Genomic DNA, 13,584 nt, shown 5'->3' on the forward strand with positions numbered 1-13,584 from the left:
GAATGGAAGCAAGGAGGGAAGCCTGCCTGCTTAATAGACTAGTTTCCATCCCTGCCTCATCTGGGGATGAAAAGACTTATTTCTTAATGGGAACAGAGCTGGATTCCTCTGCCTCTTCTATCCCCCTTTATTTGCTAGTGGCAGCCAATGCATAGCTGCAATCGAAACAGGAAGCCCAGTCAAAAAGAAAAAATTCCCGGATGTTCCTACACACAAACAAAACTATTTGCTTTAATTCTGTATTTTAAATTTATGTAATCTTTAATTCAAACTTAAAAAGCGTTAGAGTCCTCCCTAGCTAAGGCAGTCTACTGTACTGATTTCCTGTACTGTATTCAATAAAAGGTAAGAGAGCATGGCTTTTCAGATTGATACAGGCAGGCCTCAGACAGATAATGATACAGAGACAAGGAAAAAAAAAGCAAGATCTTGTGGATAAATTTCCACACCCACTGATAGATGTAGTAGTTAACCTACACAGTGAAAAACAAACAGTTTAGTGTACTTTTGGGGAAAAACCAAACAACCAAAAACTCCACCCCAACAAAAAAAAATTTTAAAAAAACAAACCAAAACCCACAAAAAGCCCAAACAAACCCCCAAACAACCAACAACCACTTTTGAAAAAAGAAAGGGCAAAAAAAGAAATAGCACAATCAAGAAAAGATTTTGGAATTGTTAAAAGTCTCATGATAAAAGAGCAAGAAGAAATATCTGGAACAGTAAATTCTTCGTGATGCTATTATTCAAGCAGAATACCCTTGTAGGCCATGGCTCTCCTTTCCAGAAAATTGCCCAAAATGTGTCTTTTTACAAGCTGAGCATGAGGAAAAAGAAAGTTGTCAAGAAATCCTGGCTGGAAGTCGAAAGACAAGCGATGTAGTAAGGCTCCTGAGAAACGTGCCATGTTGTACCACCAACATCTGGGTTAAATATTAACAAGTACACAATTTAAGAAGGAAAAACAAACTAGTTTGAGGAAATCTAGTGATGATGTGAAGAAAAAACATGGAAAGTATTCTGAACCAGCTCTTTCAAAATTACATGCTGTGGGGTCCAAGGATTCAAAATCATCTGTGTTCTCCCATATTAAGGAAAACTTCATGCAGAAAGCAGAGCAGGAAAAAGAGCACAACAGCAAGCCAAATAAATCATTCAATAAGTCTGTGATGGCTCCATCAGCTACTGCAGAACAACAGCTACCTCAAACCATGAAAGCATTTAAAGAAAACTCATCTACAAGTGGCTTTCCAGATTTCACACGGCCAAAAGGAAATCTGCCTGTAAGAATATTTTTCTTTTAATTGACCACATCGAATGTATGAGAACTAGAAAGGTAACTGATATCAGAATGTAGAAGAAACAAACTTTTTTACTAAACTGTAGTAGATAAAGTCAGCATTGATACTCTCGATTTCCATATGTCATGTGGAGTAAATTTTGACAAAACAGAGGAAAACCTGTGCATCCTGCCAGCAGTCCGTCTGTTCCTTGCTTTCTGCTTACAGTATTCTTATTATGCGTATCGGGAAATTCCACTAGCAAAGATGAACTTGTCTGAAAACATGCCTAAGGTTTTTGGACTACACCATGTCACTTGAATTGTGAGTGCTTCTTTCAGTTTTTTGTCTCGTAACTGTTACTGCTGCTTAGATGTGGCTGCTAACCATAGTTTGCAATTTTTTCTTGATTCAAATATTGCTTCTGCATGGCTGTTGCAATCAGCCTTTTTTCCCCCTCCTCATTGTAAACATCATAGATTACACTTTTGAAGGGATGAGGTATCAGTCTTGTTCAGGACAAATTGGTTAGTTGATGCTCCTGTAGATTTTCCCTGTGATTTTCATCCCATATGACACTGTTTGCTTTCTGCTCTAAACTATCACGTTAGAATTGTTTGTCTTCCCTTTACATTCCAGAGGTAGGTTGAATTAAGTGGATAAAAGAGTTGCTAAAGTCATGGGCAGTGGTGACTGAGACCCTTGAACAAAATGTGCTAACTTACTCCTCTTCTTGTGAGTGTGAAGCTGTTACAAATATTCTAATGGCTTCACAGAAATCCTGTAAAATCTGTTAATAAGGCATTTCCTATCCTTAATTATGTGTTAGTGCGTTACATTTTATTACTACTACTACTAATAGAATAAACCTGATTAGTAAGTTATGAGATATTTTAAGAAGAACAGATAGAGGGCAATACGTTTTAGATAAAGTATTTTAGAGCCAGTATGTTTGGACATACATACATTGTCACTGAATGTGAAGTCTGAATATTGATAAAATCAAGAAAAAATGTAATTATTTGATGTTGGCTGCCATCCTTTAAAAATTTTTCCAGGATCAAATTAGCTTAACTTACTTTCAGAATTATGCAAGCAAAGAAGATACAAACATGGACATATATGGGATCTTGCAAAAGCAGCAGAGACTGCTCTACTTGATTTAGGAGGAGCTCCAGGAGAATAAGTCAGCCACTGTATTCTGCAAGACCCTATACTGGTTCCCCATATTTGTAGGTCAGCTAAAGAGACCTCCAGAATACAGCCTGTAAATTCTTACGTTGCATCATTGGATTCCTCTATTAGTAAAGTTACAGGAAACACTACCAGCTTGAAGTCTGAGAATCAAAACATTCAAGCAGAGCAAATGGAAATCAATCAAGAAAAGGGTGAATTCTGTGAAATTCTCCAAAACTTACTACTGGAAATTGTGATACCCCAAAATGACAAGTGAATCCAGAATGCCCTTCCAAAGAAAAGTGAGAGGGCAAGGAAACTCTCACATGGAATCTCATATGGGAAGATAATATTCCCAGATGGTGATGAAAAAAAAAAAAGTAGTAGTAGTAGTAGTACTAGTAATAATAACGTTCTCACAATATCTTTATTGCATCTTTTACTTTAAGTAATTTGTTAACCAACATTAAATGTGTTTTCACATTGCAGTGGACCTTTGGATTTGATAACAGGTGTTGTAAAGCATTTCTGGCTTTGGTCATTTACAAAATAAGGTGTTGCACATTGTGCAATCTTAATCAGAATTGTAACTGATTAATGTGATAAGCTAGTGGATTAGGCAAAGAGACCAGACCATTGCAAGAAAAAAATGACCATGATAGAAAATGTGTTTTTGCTAACACAATAATCTCTTGCGTTTCAGAAATGTGAAAGTGTGGGAAAGGAAAAAAATCTTATTATTTAAAAAAATGGAAATATTTTCAAGTGGATGTTTTCTAATATGGTTAATCAACTTTAACGACAGTACTATAACTACAGTGAGCAAAAGCAGCTGCTCTGAAGGTTCACGGAGTTCTTTTCTGGGAATTTTTGATGTAATATTCCTTTACTTACTACTTTATTACTAGTGTGTCAATTTGTTTTGCCATAACCTAAACTTTGAAAGCCCCGTTAAGACTGTTAGGCAAGATTTCAGCCTGTATTAGTGGTCTCCTTTATTGCAGGTGGATTTCATGATAGGACAAATACAGTTTCCATGAATCTGGATTTGTGGGTAAATCCAGTAGTAATGGCGTATTCTGTAATCATACCTAAAAATAAAAGTCAATTGCAGCTAATTTCTTATGGGCTTTTTTGGCATTTTTCAGGAACTTGATGGGACTTTTGGATAAGTAACATACATTTATGTAACTAATTTATGGAATGGAATCAGCTGTTTTCATTTGGGAATGATGGAGGTTTCCACAGGAACCTGTTTAAACCTAATATTCTTTTCTTCATCTTAAGTTGCTGGATAGATTTAATTGTGTTAAATACCAAATGTTATTCTGCTAGCTGGTTATTAGTAGACCACCTCAAATTTTCAGTGCTTTCTTTTTTAAATCCTTAAGTCTTTACCGGTCTGTTACATCAAATAGCTTTATTTCATAGTACGGTTCTTATTCATAGTCTTTTGAGGTCTGTCTCACTGGATGTGTTGTGTAGTATCTCTGAATTTTAGCAGTTTTTTCTCATTCATACAGGATAGGGATGACCATCATCAAGACAGGTCATTACAGCTAGCTTAGTTGTTTTAGAGGTTTATTAAACCTAATATACTTTAGCAAAGCTACTTACTAGCATTAAAGACAGGGTACATAAGTCACCTACTTAGGTGTCTGCCTTGTGTCAGAGACATTCAGAACAATGTTTTTCAAATGCTTTCCCATGATTTCACCCATCCTCCAGGCTAAAAACTGCTTTCATAGCACTTGAGGAGAAGGAGGGGGTGGGGAAAAGAGAGAGGCAAGGTAAAACTCAGTAATTTTTTTTTTAATATTTACTTTTGTTCCTTAATAGCATCAAGTAGAAGACATTGTTATCTCTTCAATGGATATTTATTGCATTGAGACTCTAAAGTGAGTAGTTCATATAGCAGATCGAGTTGACTCTGAGTAAATCACACTTCTTCCTGTGTTGATCCATTCAGTCATTCACACACTGCTGTGATATCAGACCAAGACAGTAAGAAACTCAACAGCATGAGCGTATAGTCAGGATAATGTTAATTAACATGTTTTCTATTGTTACAGGTATTTCATTATTTTATGTAGTGTTAAATGCTAGCACAAAGAATGTGGAAGCAAAAAAAAAACCAAACACCACACCTTGTGTTGTTTTCACAAGTATTGCAAAAGTAACCAAGCTATAAATTTATGTTTCAGTGGCCATGAGATTTCGCAAAATAAAAGTTTTATAAGCCCCTTTGAAAACACCTCACATTAAGCCTAAATGTAAAATACTTGAAAATTTCAAGTCCAAGTTCAGTTCTAGTTCATATGCTGGTAACACACATCATTGGTATGAGTAAAAGTGAGTAAACAAGTGCTCCAAAAAGAAGCGAAAAATTGTTGTGCTATGTCAGCTTGGAAGAGAAAGTCTCTGCAACTTGAATCTTTACAATACAGATAATGAATCTCAGATTTTGAAAACACTACCTGTATGCAAAATCTTCAGATTTTCAGTAGAACACAGTTATTTCCATGAACTTCTTTTCAGTAACAGGTAGTTGAAACCTCCTTAACAATAGGATGATTATACTTTTTTTTTTTGTTAACTTGTAGTTCGTATTTTGCATTACTCCTTAACAGAAAGTATCGCAGTTAATGAGCAAAACTGCAGCAAACTTTTCAGCAAACATAATCGAGAGACTAATTTCAAGCATTTCTGGTTATTTTAAGAATTACTAGAAGTCACAGCACCTCTTAATTGCTTTTGTTTCAAAATACTATAGTTGTTGAAAAGCAATAGTTCTAACAGTAAAAATTGTGAGCTTTTTAAACTTACAAAACTGTATTTCATTTTCTTAAAAGTTATGTCAATACAGAAGCTGGACCAGTATTTAGAGATAGGTAATTTTAATTTTTTCCACAGAAAGAGGCAGCAGCAAAGTAACTCCACTGGAACACACAGTTGTTTAAATCAATTTATACTATTTATATACTATACTATATTGCTATTAGTATCCAAGTTCATTTTTATAGAGAGAGTGCGCAGCACTGTTGTTTCAAAAGATGCTTGCAAATACTAGCCATTAAGCTGCCTGAAATTTTCTGCAGTTTGCCTTTTTAAAAAAGAGTATTAATGCTTATTCAGAGGTCTGTAATTAAAATATGTACAACTTCATGTGTGTTCTCAGTTATTTGACTTGGGTACTGTTAGTCAAAAGTTACTTGTAGATGCTATATAATGTATTTGATTTGAAAACAGTTAAAATTTGTGGTTAAGAATTAAGAACATGGGGTTCACGTAAAAATAGTATCTTCTCTAAGAGTGCATAATTAAGTTATTAGTATTTTTATGATCAGAGTAATTTTCTAGTTTAGACAACTATTTTCTTATCTAATGACTGACATAAATATGAAACTTCTTTCCTGCAGTAACAAGAAGCTGTTAGTATGACTGGACTATGGTGAAAATAGAAGAATTACAGAAATAAATGGAGACAGATAGGGTAAGTTTATTGAAAGGTGTTTGTTTCATGTATTATGTTTTGAAATATAGAGAGCTCTTCACAGCATAATGAGTAGAATCGACTTTTTTGTTAATACTTTAATGTGGTCGTTTAGAATTTTATGTCTGTCTCAGGCTTGCGTTTTGGTCATTTGGTCCTCAAGGCTTTGTAGTGAAGCTTCTGGTAAAGTAGTAATATTCTCAAGGTTAGTTGCAGACTGGCTCAACTGTGGAAGACTTGAAGACTTAATGTGGAATGTTGTTTATGTTGAAAATTTAAAATATATCCATTTGATATCTGTTTATACCTTTTTACTACAGTGAGAACTTACTAGTAATTTACTAATGTAGCTTTGGGGCACAAGTTTTGCTAAAACATGATGAGAATACGCAGCTTTTTTTAAAAGAAGCTGCTTTTGTTCAGCTTGAGTTGCCTCAATGTTAGAGATGAGAATTTACTGAATTGTAGGGAGAAGAAAGGCAGTTTTTCATCTGCCTTACTTAGAACAGATAAATTCACTAGGATCGTAGGGGGTTTATTAGGGTCTTGTTATGGCTGCACCTATCCATGGGAATTTAACTGCGGCTTGCAGGAGAGGCTTCTTTGCCAGCAGCAGTGGCAGTGAAGCTTAATGCATGTTGCCTGTTTTTTAAGAAAACAGTATTAGGTTCTGGTGGTGAACAGGAATACAGCATAAATAAAAATATGTACAGTAACTTCAGATTGATTAATATGATTCTTAAAAATTAACCCGTACCTGTTATAACTTGAGACTTACTTTGCATAGTAAGAAGTCCTCAGATTAATTGCTAAAATGACACAACAATACATGGAGATGCAAAAGCACAGATTTGTACTATGAATGTAGACAAATGCAAGAGCATGAGTCATGTTTTCAAGCAGCTTAACTTCTTTGGGAAACACGCAGTATTAAAACTACATGAAAAACGATGCACAGCTAACTTTTCAGCAAGTATGACAGCACGTCAAGTGAGAAAAATGCTTTTTGGTATGTGTGAAAAGAGAAACATTTATTTGCATAAGCAAATAATTTGTGCAGTTTCAAATTTAGATTTGGAAGTGGAGGATTTCTCCTTACTAAAATAATTTGGGTGATAATGAAAAGACAAATAGATTGTTTAAGTTAAGGTCACAGACAAAACCCATGCCTGAATTGAGAAAGGCACGTGGACTGCAGCAATATGAACTCAAAATACAGTATAGAGTGAGATTACAGCAGGAACTCTCTTGTTAAGAAATATTTTGAAAGAGGGAGATAAGCATTCAGCCATTCTCTATATACAGTTTTCCTTACGGTCAGAAAGTGAGGCACGCTGCACTTCATGATGCCAACAGAGGAAGTAGTTAATGAAATATGGCCACTTCAATGGCATTTTCAAGTATACCTTGTCTAATTGTATTTTAACCATACAAACTAAAGCAGCAAATACAAATCACATTTTCCTTCTTTGAAGCACAGGAGAGGTATGATTGTTTGGCATTTATTCAGAATTCCCAGTCTGTATCATCTTGATTTGCAGTAACATGTCCAAGTTCGGTACCAACTGCTGTTGAGGGCAGTGCCAAGAACTCTGATCTGTTATTTTGAATAGGAGGTGGTAATAGAGAGAGTAGTGAATTCTGTGTTTGTTCTTTTATCTAGAAAGAAGAAAAGTTAAAACATGGCTGCACATAAAAGTCTATATAACCTTGCATCTGACTTCATTAAAAGCCTGTGAAATGAGCGCCACGTTCTTGCATGTTACAATATTGAAAATAACAGGATGAGGGGTTTAGCTTTCCTTACTCTACAGTAAGTTGAATTAGTCTTTCAAGACTAATTACATTAGCTATGCAGTTGCTCTGCTTTAAATTAAGAATATTAACCATTATTCTTATTAGTTAGGCTAACTTTAGTTAAGTTAAACGAACTTTATCAAAGGGGAAATGGATTATTCTTATGCTTCCTATACTCTATCAATACTATTTTATTAAAAAAAAAAAAAAGTAGTCTGAAGCAGATATGCTGTTACAGTATGTTTTTTGGCTCCAGCTAACTTAATTATTTTGTAATCCAACTCTAATATTTTGTGGCTTAGTTAGGTTATAGCTGTATCATTTAACAAAATATAGTAAACTCACCTGTTTGAAGAACGTATGCGAAAGCAAACTGCTTGCTGATGGCCTGGATCATAAAATGAACAATACAATTATGTTTTGGAAGGTAAAATACTGCTTTTGGAAAATGGGCCAGACTGACAAATCAGTTTAAGCCCTGTGATTTTTCATCCACGGGACAAATGTGAAGCATGAGAAGAGCAGCACAGAATCCCTACATTCTATGCCTCCATTTGTAGTGAAGGCACTACTAAAGAAATCTATTTTTAAAGGCATTTTCACTTTTCTGTTTACAAGGAATTTAATGCCTCATTCAGAAGAGGCGTAGTACTGAAAACATACACTTCAGATTTCTGGTTTTTTCTTGGACAAAATGCATGTTTAAAAATTAATTTTACTTGTTACAAAGTACGTTCATATTACAAGAAATGCAGGGGTCAAACGACTTTAAAAGCATGGTTCCTGTATCAGACAAGATAATTCTTAAGTTCCAAAACCAAAGGTAAGTGTAGTGTTTTGCATAGTACTTCTGGTCTGAAATTCTGACCTTAACAGTATTCAACTCATTACTGTATCCTAAATTGTGAGCGATACTTCATCTTAGATTGAGTGACAGAAAATTAGTTTTCACCAGAAGGTTACCTTTTCTCAGGGTCCTGTTGCAAGCAAAGTTCTACCAAGTTGTGGAAAGCAGGTGAAAATGTTTTGGAAAAGGGAATTTGTAGTCTTTCACTGGTCATTGTGCGTGTCATACTCTCACCAATTCCAGAATCAACACCTGATCGGGAATTCTTCATCCTGGATTCCCCATGGGGAAAGGTATTTATATCCCAGGGACAATATGTGGGACCTTTCAGCTTTTGCAGCAGCATCTATTAGAAAGGAATAGCAGTGTAAGGGTCCAACAGCTATCCAGACCTATTCAGGCTAAGCTGTGAAACTCCAGGAATGGAAGGATTATTTGATCTAGAAAGAAGCATGCATATTTGGAATAATAAAAAGCAGCCATCATTTCAGCAGTAATAGCATTGGTTTCTCTGAGTAAAACAAACAAAAGCACAGAGCATTTTGAAGCAGAAATAGAGTTTAGCATCATACCTGAGTGCGAGGCATATCTTGAAAAGGAACATGTCCATTGGCTAATTCACATGCTGTAATTCCCACACTGTAAATGTCAGACTTCATGTTATACCCAGACAAATCCTGTGAGAGAAAGCAAGCTATGGGATCACTGATGCCATTGAGCAGTGCCGACAAAAATACAAGTGTCTGTTTCAGGACAAGATTCTAATACCCTGTAATCTACATGGGATTGAGGCAATTAAATTGTGAAACCTCAGGCTTTGTTCAGAAATCTAATGGTTGTACTGAAGACAAGTTTTAGGATCTGCAGTAGTTTCCAGGAAGGTCAGGTAAAGAGTCTTAGTACAGCACCACCTTACCAACAGCTTTAAAACCAGTTCTCTTTAGGAGAATTACAAATTCAGTACATCTATGTCTTTTAAAAAGTTGCAGTTCAACAGCTTCCATTGCACTTCTACAACCAGACTTAAGTTAGAAGTTCAGTACTTCCAGTAACTTCGAATAGGAAAAATGAAGTGTAATTTATACTAACCTGTCTCAGTAGTTCAGGACTCAGCCAAGGAAGCACGGATGTACTAAACTGGGGGAAATCATATACCACCTTTGACTTTTGTCCATTGTTAACTAAACTGTAGAGGTTGTTTAAGCCAGAGAGAGAAACCAGCCCATCCCCTGAAATCAGAATGTGGCTAGCTTTAATATTCCTGTAACATAAAGTGGTAAATTTTAGTTATAAGAATTACTCAAAGCACTACGAGAGTAGAAAGGCTTTCACATTTCATTAATTTATAGTGAGATGTTAGCGTGCCATTCTATTTAGCAGATTATTTTCTTGGAAGTTCTTCACTCAGTATGAGTTGTCTCTTTAATACAGCACCAAGAGAGAGGAGAGATGATCAGCAAGAAAAAACTGCCAGAAAGAGAAATTGGAGAAGGGCCCTCCTCCCCTGCAAAGGGTGTAAAGTAAGGAAGCCCCTTCTACAACTCTGGTTCTCCCGCTTCAAAGAGACAAAAGTCAGACAGATGTATAACCCCTGTAACAATTGGCTTTAAATAATGTACGAATACCGTTCTTGTTAAGCTTCTACAAACTTGTTCTGCTGTATTATTGAAAAAAGCTGCTTCTGCACTGTTTGACATAAGAAGGTATATAGAAAAAGGAAGGAGACAACACTTAAGCTGAAAATGAGTTTTGAAGTGAAACTGAATTCTTAATAAACTGGATGCTGTAATCTGATTCTTATGTATTGACATTCTCCTACCTGTGAATGTAGCCATTCTGGTGCATGTAATTTAATCCTCTGATTGCACCAAATAGAATGTTCCCTATCAAAGCTTCACTCATTCCTTCAGGAAAGTAAGTCTTCAGCAAGTGTCTAGCCGAACCTAGAAGTCAAAAAAAAACCAGTTAAGCCTAACAAGTCTTGTTAAATTACTTGTCTATGCTTGCTTCACTGTACACCTTCATCAAGAGCAGCATTCTCATCTTTATATGGACTATAGTACATCAAGAACAGTTACATGGATGCAACTGATGCATCCATCAGGCAAAGATCACACTCAAATCATGCTTCTGTTAACTGAAAGTCTATGCCAAACCTGTATTCAACCCAGACAAGTTTTCTGTTGGCAAAATTCAAAGTTGTGTAAAGTCAAGTACATCTCCCAATTATCATTCCTCACATGGTGGGTGTTAGGACTAAAGGCGATTTAATGCAGTTCAAATACCAATCTTCACTGGGGAGGAAGATTATGTACAGAAGACTTCTCTAAACAAAAGGTTTGGGAAAGTTTGTTTTTTCTACAAGACAGGAGATGCTTAAAGAAAAACCTCTCATGGACCATGTGGTCCAAATTGTATCAGCCCTTCCTCCAATTCCAAAATTGCAATTAACAGTTCTTACCATAGGCCATAAATGGGGAGATGACCCAAAGCCAACTGCCAGCTGTAAACACTGTCCAAAGCGTCATTACGTTGGGATGCTGGAAAAAGTGGGATAAAACCACCTCATTCTATGAAATTAAATGAAAGTGGATGTGTTAAACACAAGACAACAGTCTTACTAAGAGCATTAACTAAGTCAGTAATCAGTAGAAAGAACTGTTCACTGTGTGCATTTATTCAAAGTTGCAGGTGATGTGCATAGCCTGCAGTAGAAATGTAACTAACTTGCCTGTAATTGCATTTGTCTGAAGTAAATCCAGTTTGCTCATAGTCTGAAGTTTTGGTGTTAAATACAGAGTACAGAATATGTTTCAAAGAAAGAGTTGTACAATTACAGAAGTATTTCTAAAACACTTGTCAACTGTTTTCTTCAGAAAGCAACTCAAATTTACATATGTCTTGTATTCATATTCTACTCCTGTGAAGGAAAAACTTGACTGAAGTGACCCAGTACAAACACAAAGACTACCTCTGTTTAGTAACGGAGGTATGTATTCATACCTCATATGTATTCATCACTATCTTCATCAGACTTGTGCAGAAATGCTGTTGCTTTACCTGTAAGGCTTTCAAATGCTCTTCAGAGCAGTTTTCTAGGTCTGTGATCCTTACAGCAACTTGCATGCCTGTAGGTGTATGACGTGCAAGGTAGACTGAAGTTAAGTTGTTGAACCTCCTTCCTGAAACCACAAGTGGCTACCTTAACATTGGAAAATACAATAATCCACCACATAATTTCCTTCATATTTAGAGATAATTTTACAGTTCTAAAATTGCAATTGATAGCAGCATGACCTTTTCTTTAAGAATGTCTTGCAACAAAAGTGGTTCAGCAAAATATACCCAGCAAATCAGTTAGAGCATGGCTCTGCTATTTTTAGAACAGCTAAAAATGTTTAAACATTTGTCAATATAAATTATACATCTAAGTGAACAACACTTTTAGCATGCATATTCACATAAACTTGTGCCTGCACAGTAGGACTCAGGGCAGCATCCTTAGGACAATCAACTCGGGTAGCCAAGTAACAAGACATGATGTTACTTAATGCTGTGTTATCTATATACCACAGATTTAGAAAACTGACATGCACATGCACAAACATGAAGAAAAAAAATCAGGTAATTGTCGATTTGTCTTCTATCTTAAAATAAGTGATTACTGAAACATGAGCAATGTTCTGCACTTTTCTCAACTAAGGAGACACCAGAATAGTTCTAGTCAGCTTATAATACATTTTCCAAACTTAGTATTTACTGCAGTTAGCAATAACCTGTAGAGAGCATGCATCTGCAAGAACAAGAAATATTTTAAGGTACACTTATGTTACCTAGTTCCAGCTGGAGTTCATAGTGAGAGACATTAGAAGAGCAAAATACCATTTCATTCCTTCCTGTAGATGGGGGAATCCAGGCTAGATCAGAATCAGCCTAACAGTGAGGAAAAACAAACAGTTCCCAAAATTACTATGTAATTTTTAAACATTTACATGTTTAAAATTAACACACAAATACAATTAATTAGAATGCTAAGATCAAGTACTCAAGTCAGAATATTCAAGCTGGTGCTTTTACTATTACACTGAGACTCAGTTTTATGAGCTACTGTTGGGTTTTTTTTTTGTTGGTGTGTATGTGGTTTTTTTGTTTTTAAACTGGTACAAGATTAAGAGTAACACTTAGTCACCTATAGTCTTCTTCCAAAGTGGAAGCCCCGAAGTACTCTGGTTATTTTTGCTGTTAATATTTTAAGAAGTACCCCCTAATGAGATTATTTTTAATATGTACTAGCTTCATATTTAACTTTGCCAGTTAATGTTTCTATTTTCTTCTTACCAGACATTCATGGACACTGCTCTGAGATAGCTCTTCTGGTCTGATTGATTCAACTGGTGTACGGAGAATACAGGAACAGTCCTTGAGAACAGAAACAAGTGAGTGTTAGTGGAGTTGCTGCAATTTATTAAACATGGCGGTGGGAAAACATCAAAAGTAGCCCCTATAAGCAGGAGTTCAGAAAGTTTTCTGCTACAAGTCAGTCAAGCAAGAGGTTAAGAAACAGCATAGAGCACATACACATAGCAGACCTAGAGAGAAGAGATACTGAACAGTCTCCTTTACTGAAGGTTGATACAACAACATTTAAACATCTCAGCACTGTGGAAATCCTCTCAAGCAAGGCATTTCACCAGAACTTTTTCACATTAAAGTATGACTGGGTAACAAGGTACAACTGTCAAAGATTTTTAAATACAAACTTACCAAACAAGACATGGAACCGTGTTAGGTCAGGGGAAAAGTCATACACACCCATTTATCCTAGAAAAATTTAAGTAGCAATGTAAGATTGTACATAAACCTGTGATAAATATAAGTCTCTTTAATCACAATCGTGAGGCATTCCTCTCAGTTAACACACACACAAAAAAACCCCAAAACTATAGCTCGGGGAAAGCCTGCTTCTATTGAGCCTTTAAGCAGCATATGGA

The 13,584-nt window shown here is 35.8% G+C and overlaps 1 protein-coding gene across 1 annotated transcript; it reads right to left on the reverse strand.

Moving 5' to 3' along the window:
- Positions 1 to 6,970: 6,970 nt before the first annotated feature.
- STRADB (STE20-related kinase adaptor beta) lies at positions 6,971 to 13,369 on the reverse strand. The gene is made up of 11 exons (XM_009582650.1): positions 13,358 to 13,369; positions 12,932 to 13,012; positions 12,427 to 12,526; positions 11,654 to 11,775; positions 11,055 to 11,163; positions 10,413 to 10,536; positions 9,683 to 9,854; positions 9,166 to 9,270; positions 8,710 to 8,939; positions 8,092 to 8,134; positions 6,971 to 7,608 (listed from the first exon to the last, which is right to left on the reverse strand). The coding sequence occupies exons 1-11, from the start codon at positions 13,367 to 13,369 to the stop codon at positions 7,456 to 7,458; spliced, it is 1,251 nt and encodes a 416-aa protein (XP_009580945.1). The 3' UTR covers positions 6,971 to 7,455.
- Positions 13,370 to 13,584: the final 215 nt, after the last annotated feature.

The sequence above is a fragment of the Fulmarus glacialis genome, unplaced genomic scaffold, assembly GCF_000690835.1.
Source record: "Fulmarus glacialis isolate BGI_N327 unplaced genomic scaffold, ASM69083v1 scaffold47437, whole genome shotgun sequence".
In the NCBI taxonomy this organism is placed as follows: domain Eukaryota; kingdom Metazoa; phylum Chordata; class Aves; order Procellariiformes; family Procellariidae; genus Fulmarus; species Fulmarus glacialis.

Bases quoted from the DNA above. Each gene is read 5' to 3' on its own strand.
- STRADB (XM_009582650.1), bottom strand. The intron at 11,776-12,426 runs GTAACATAAGTG...TTGTGGTTTCAG, and splicing joins TGAACTCCAGCTGGAACTAG to GAAGGAGGTTCAACAACTTA. The intron at 8,940-9,165 runs GTATGATGCTAA...CCTTTCTAATAG, and splicing joins AAGATATGCCTCGCACTCAG to ATGCTGCTGCAAAAGCTGAA.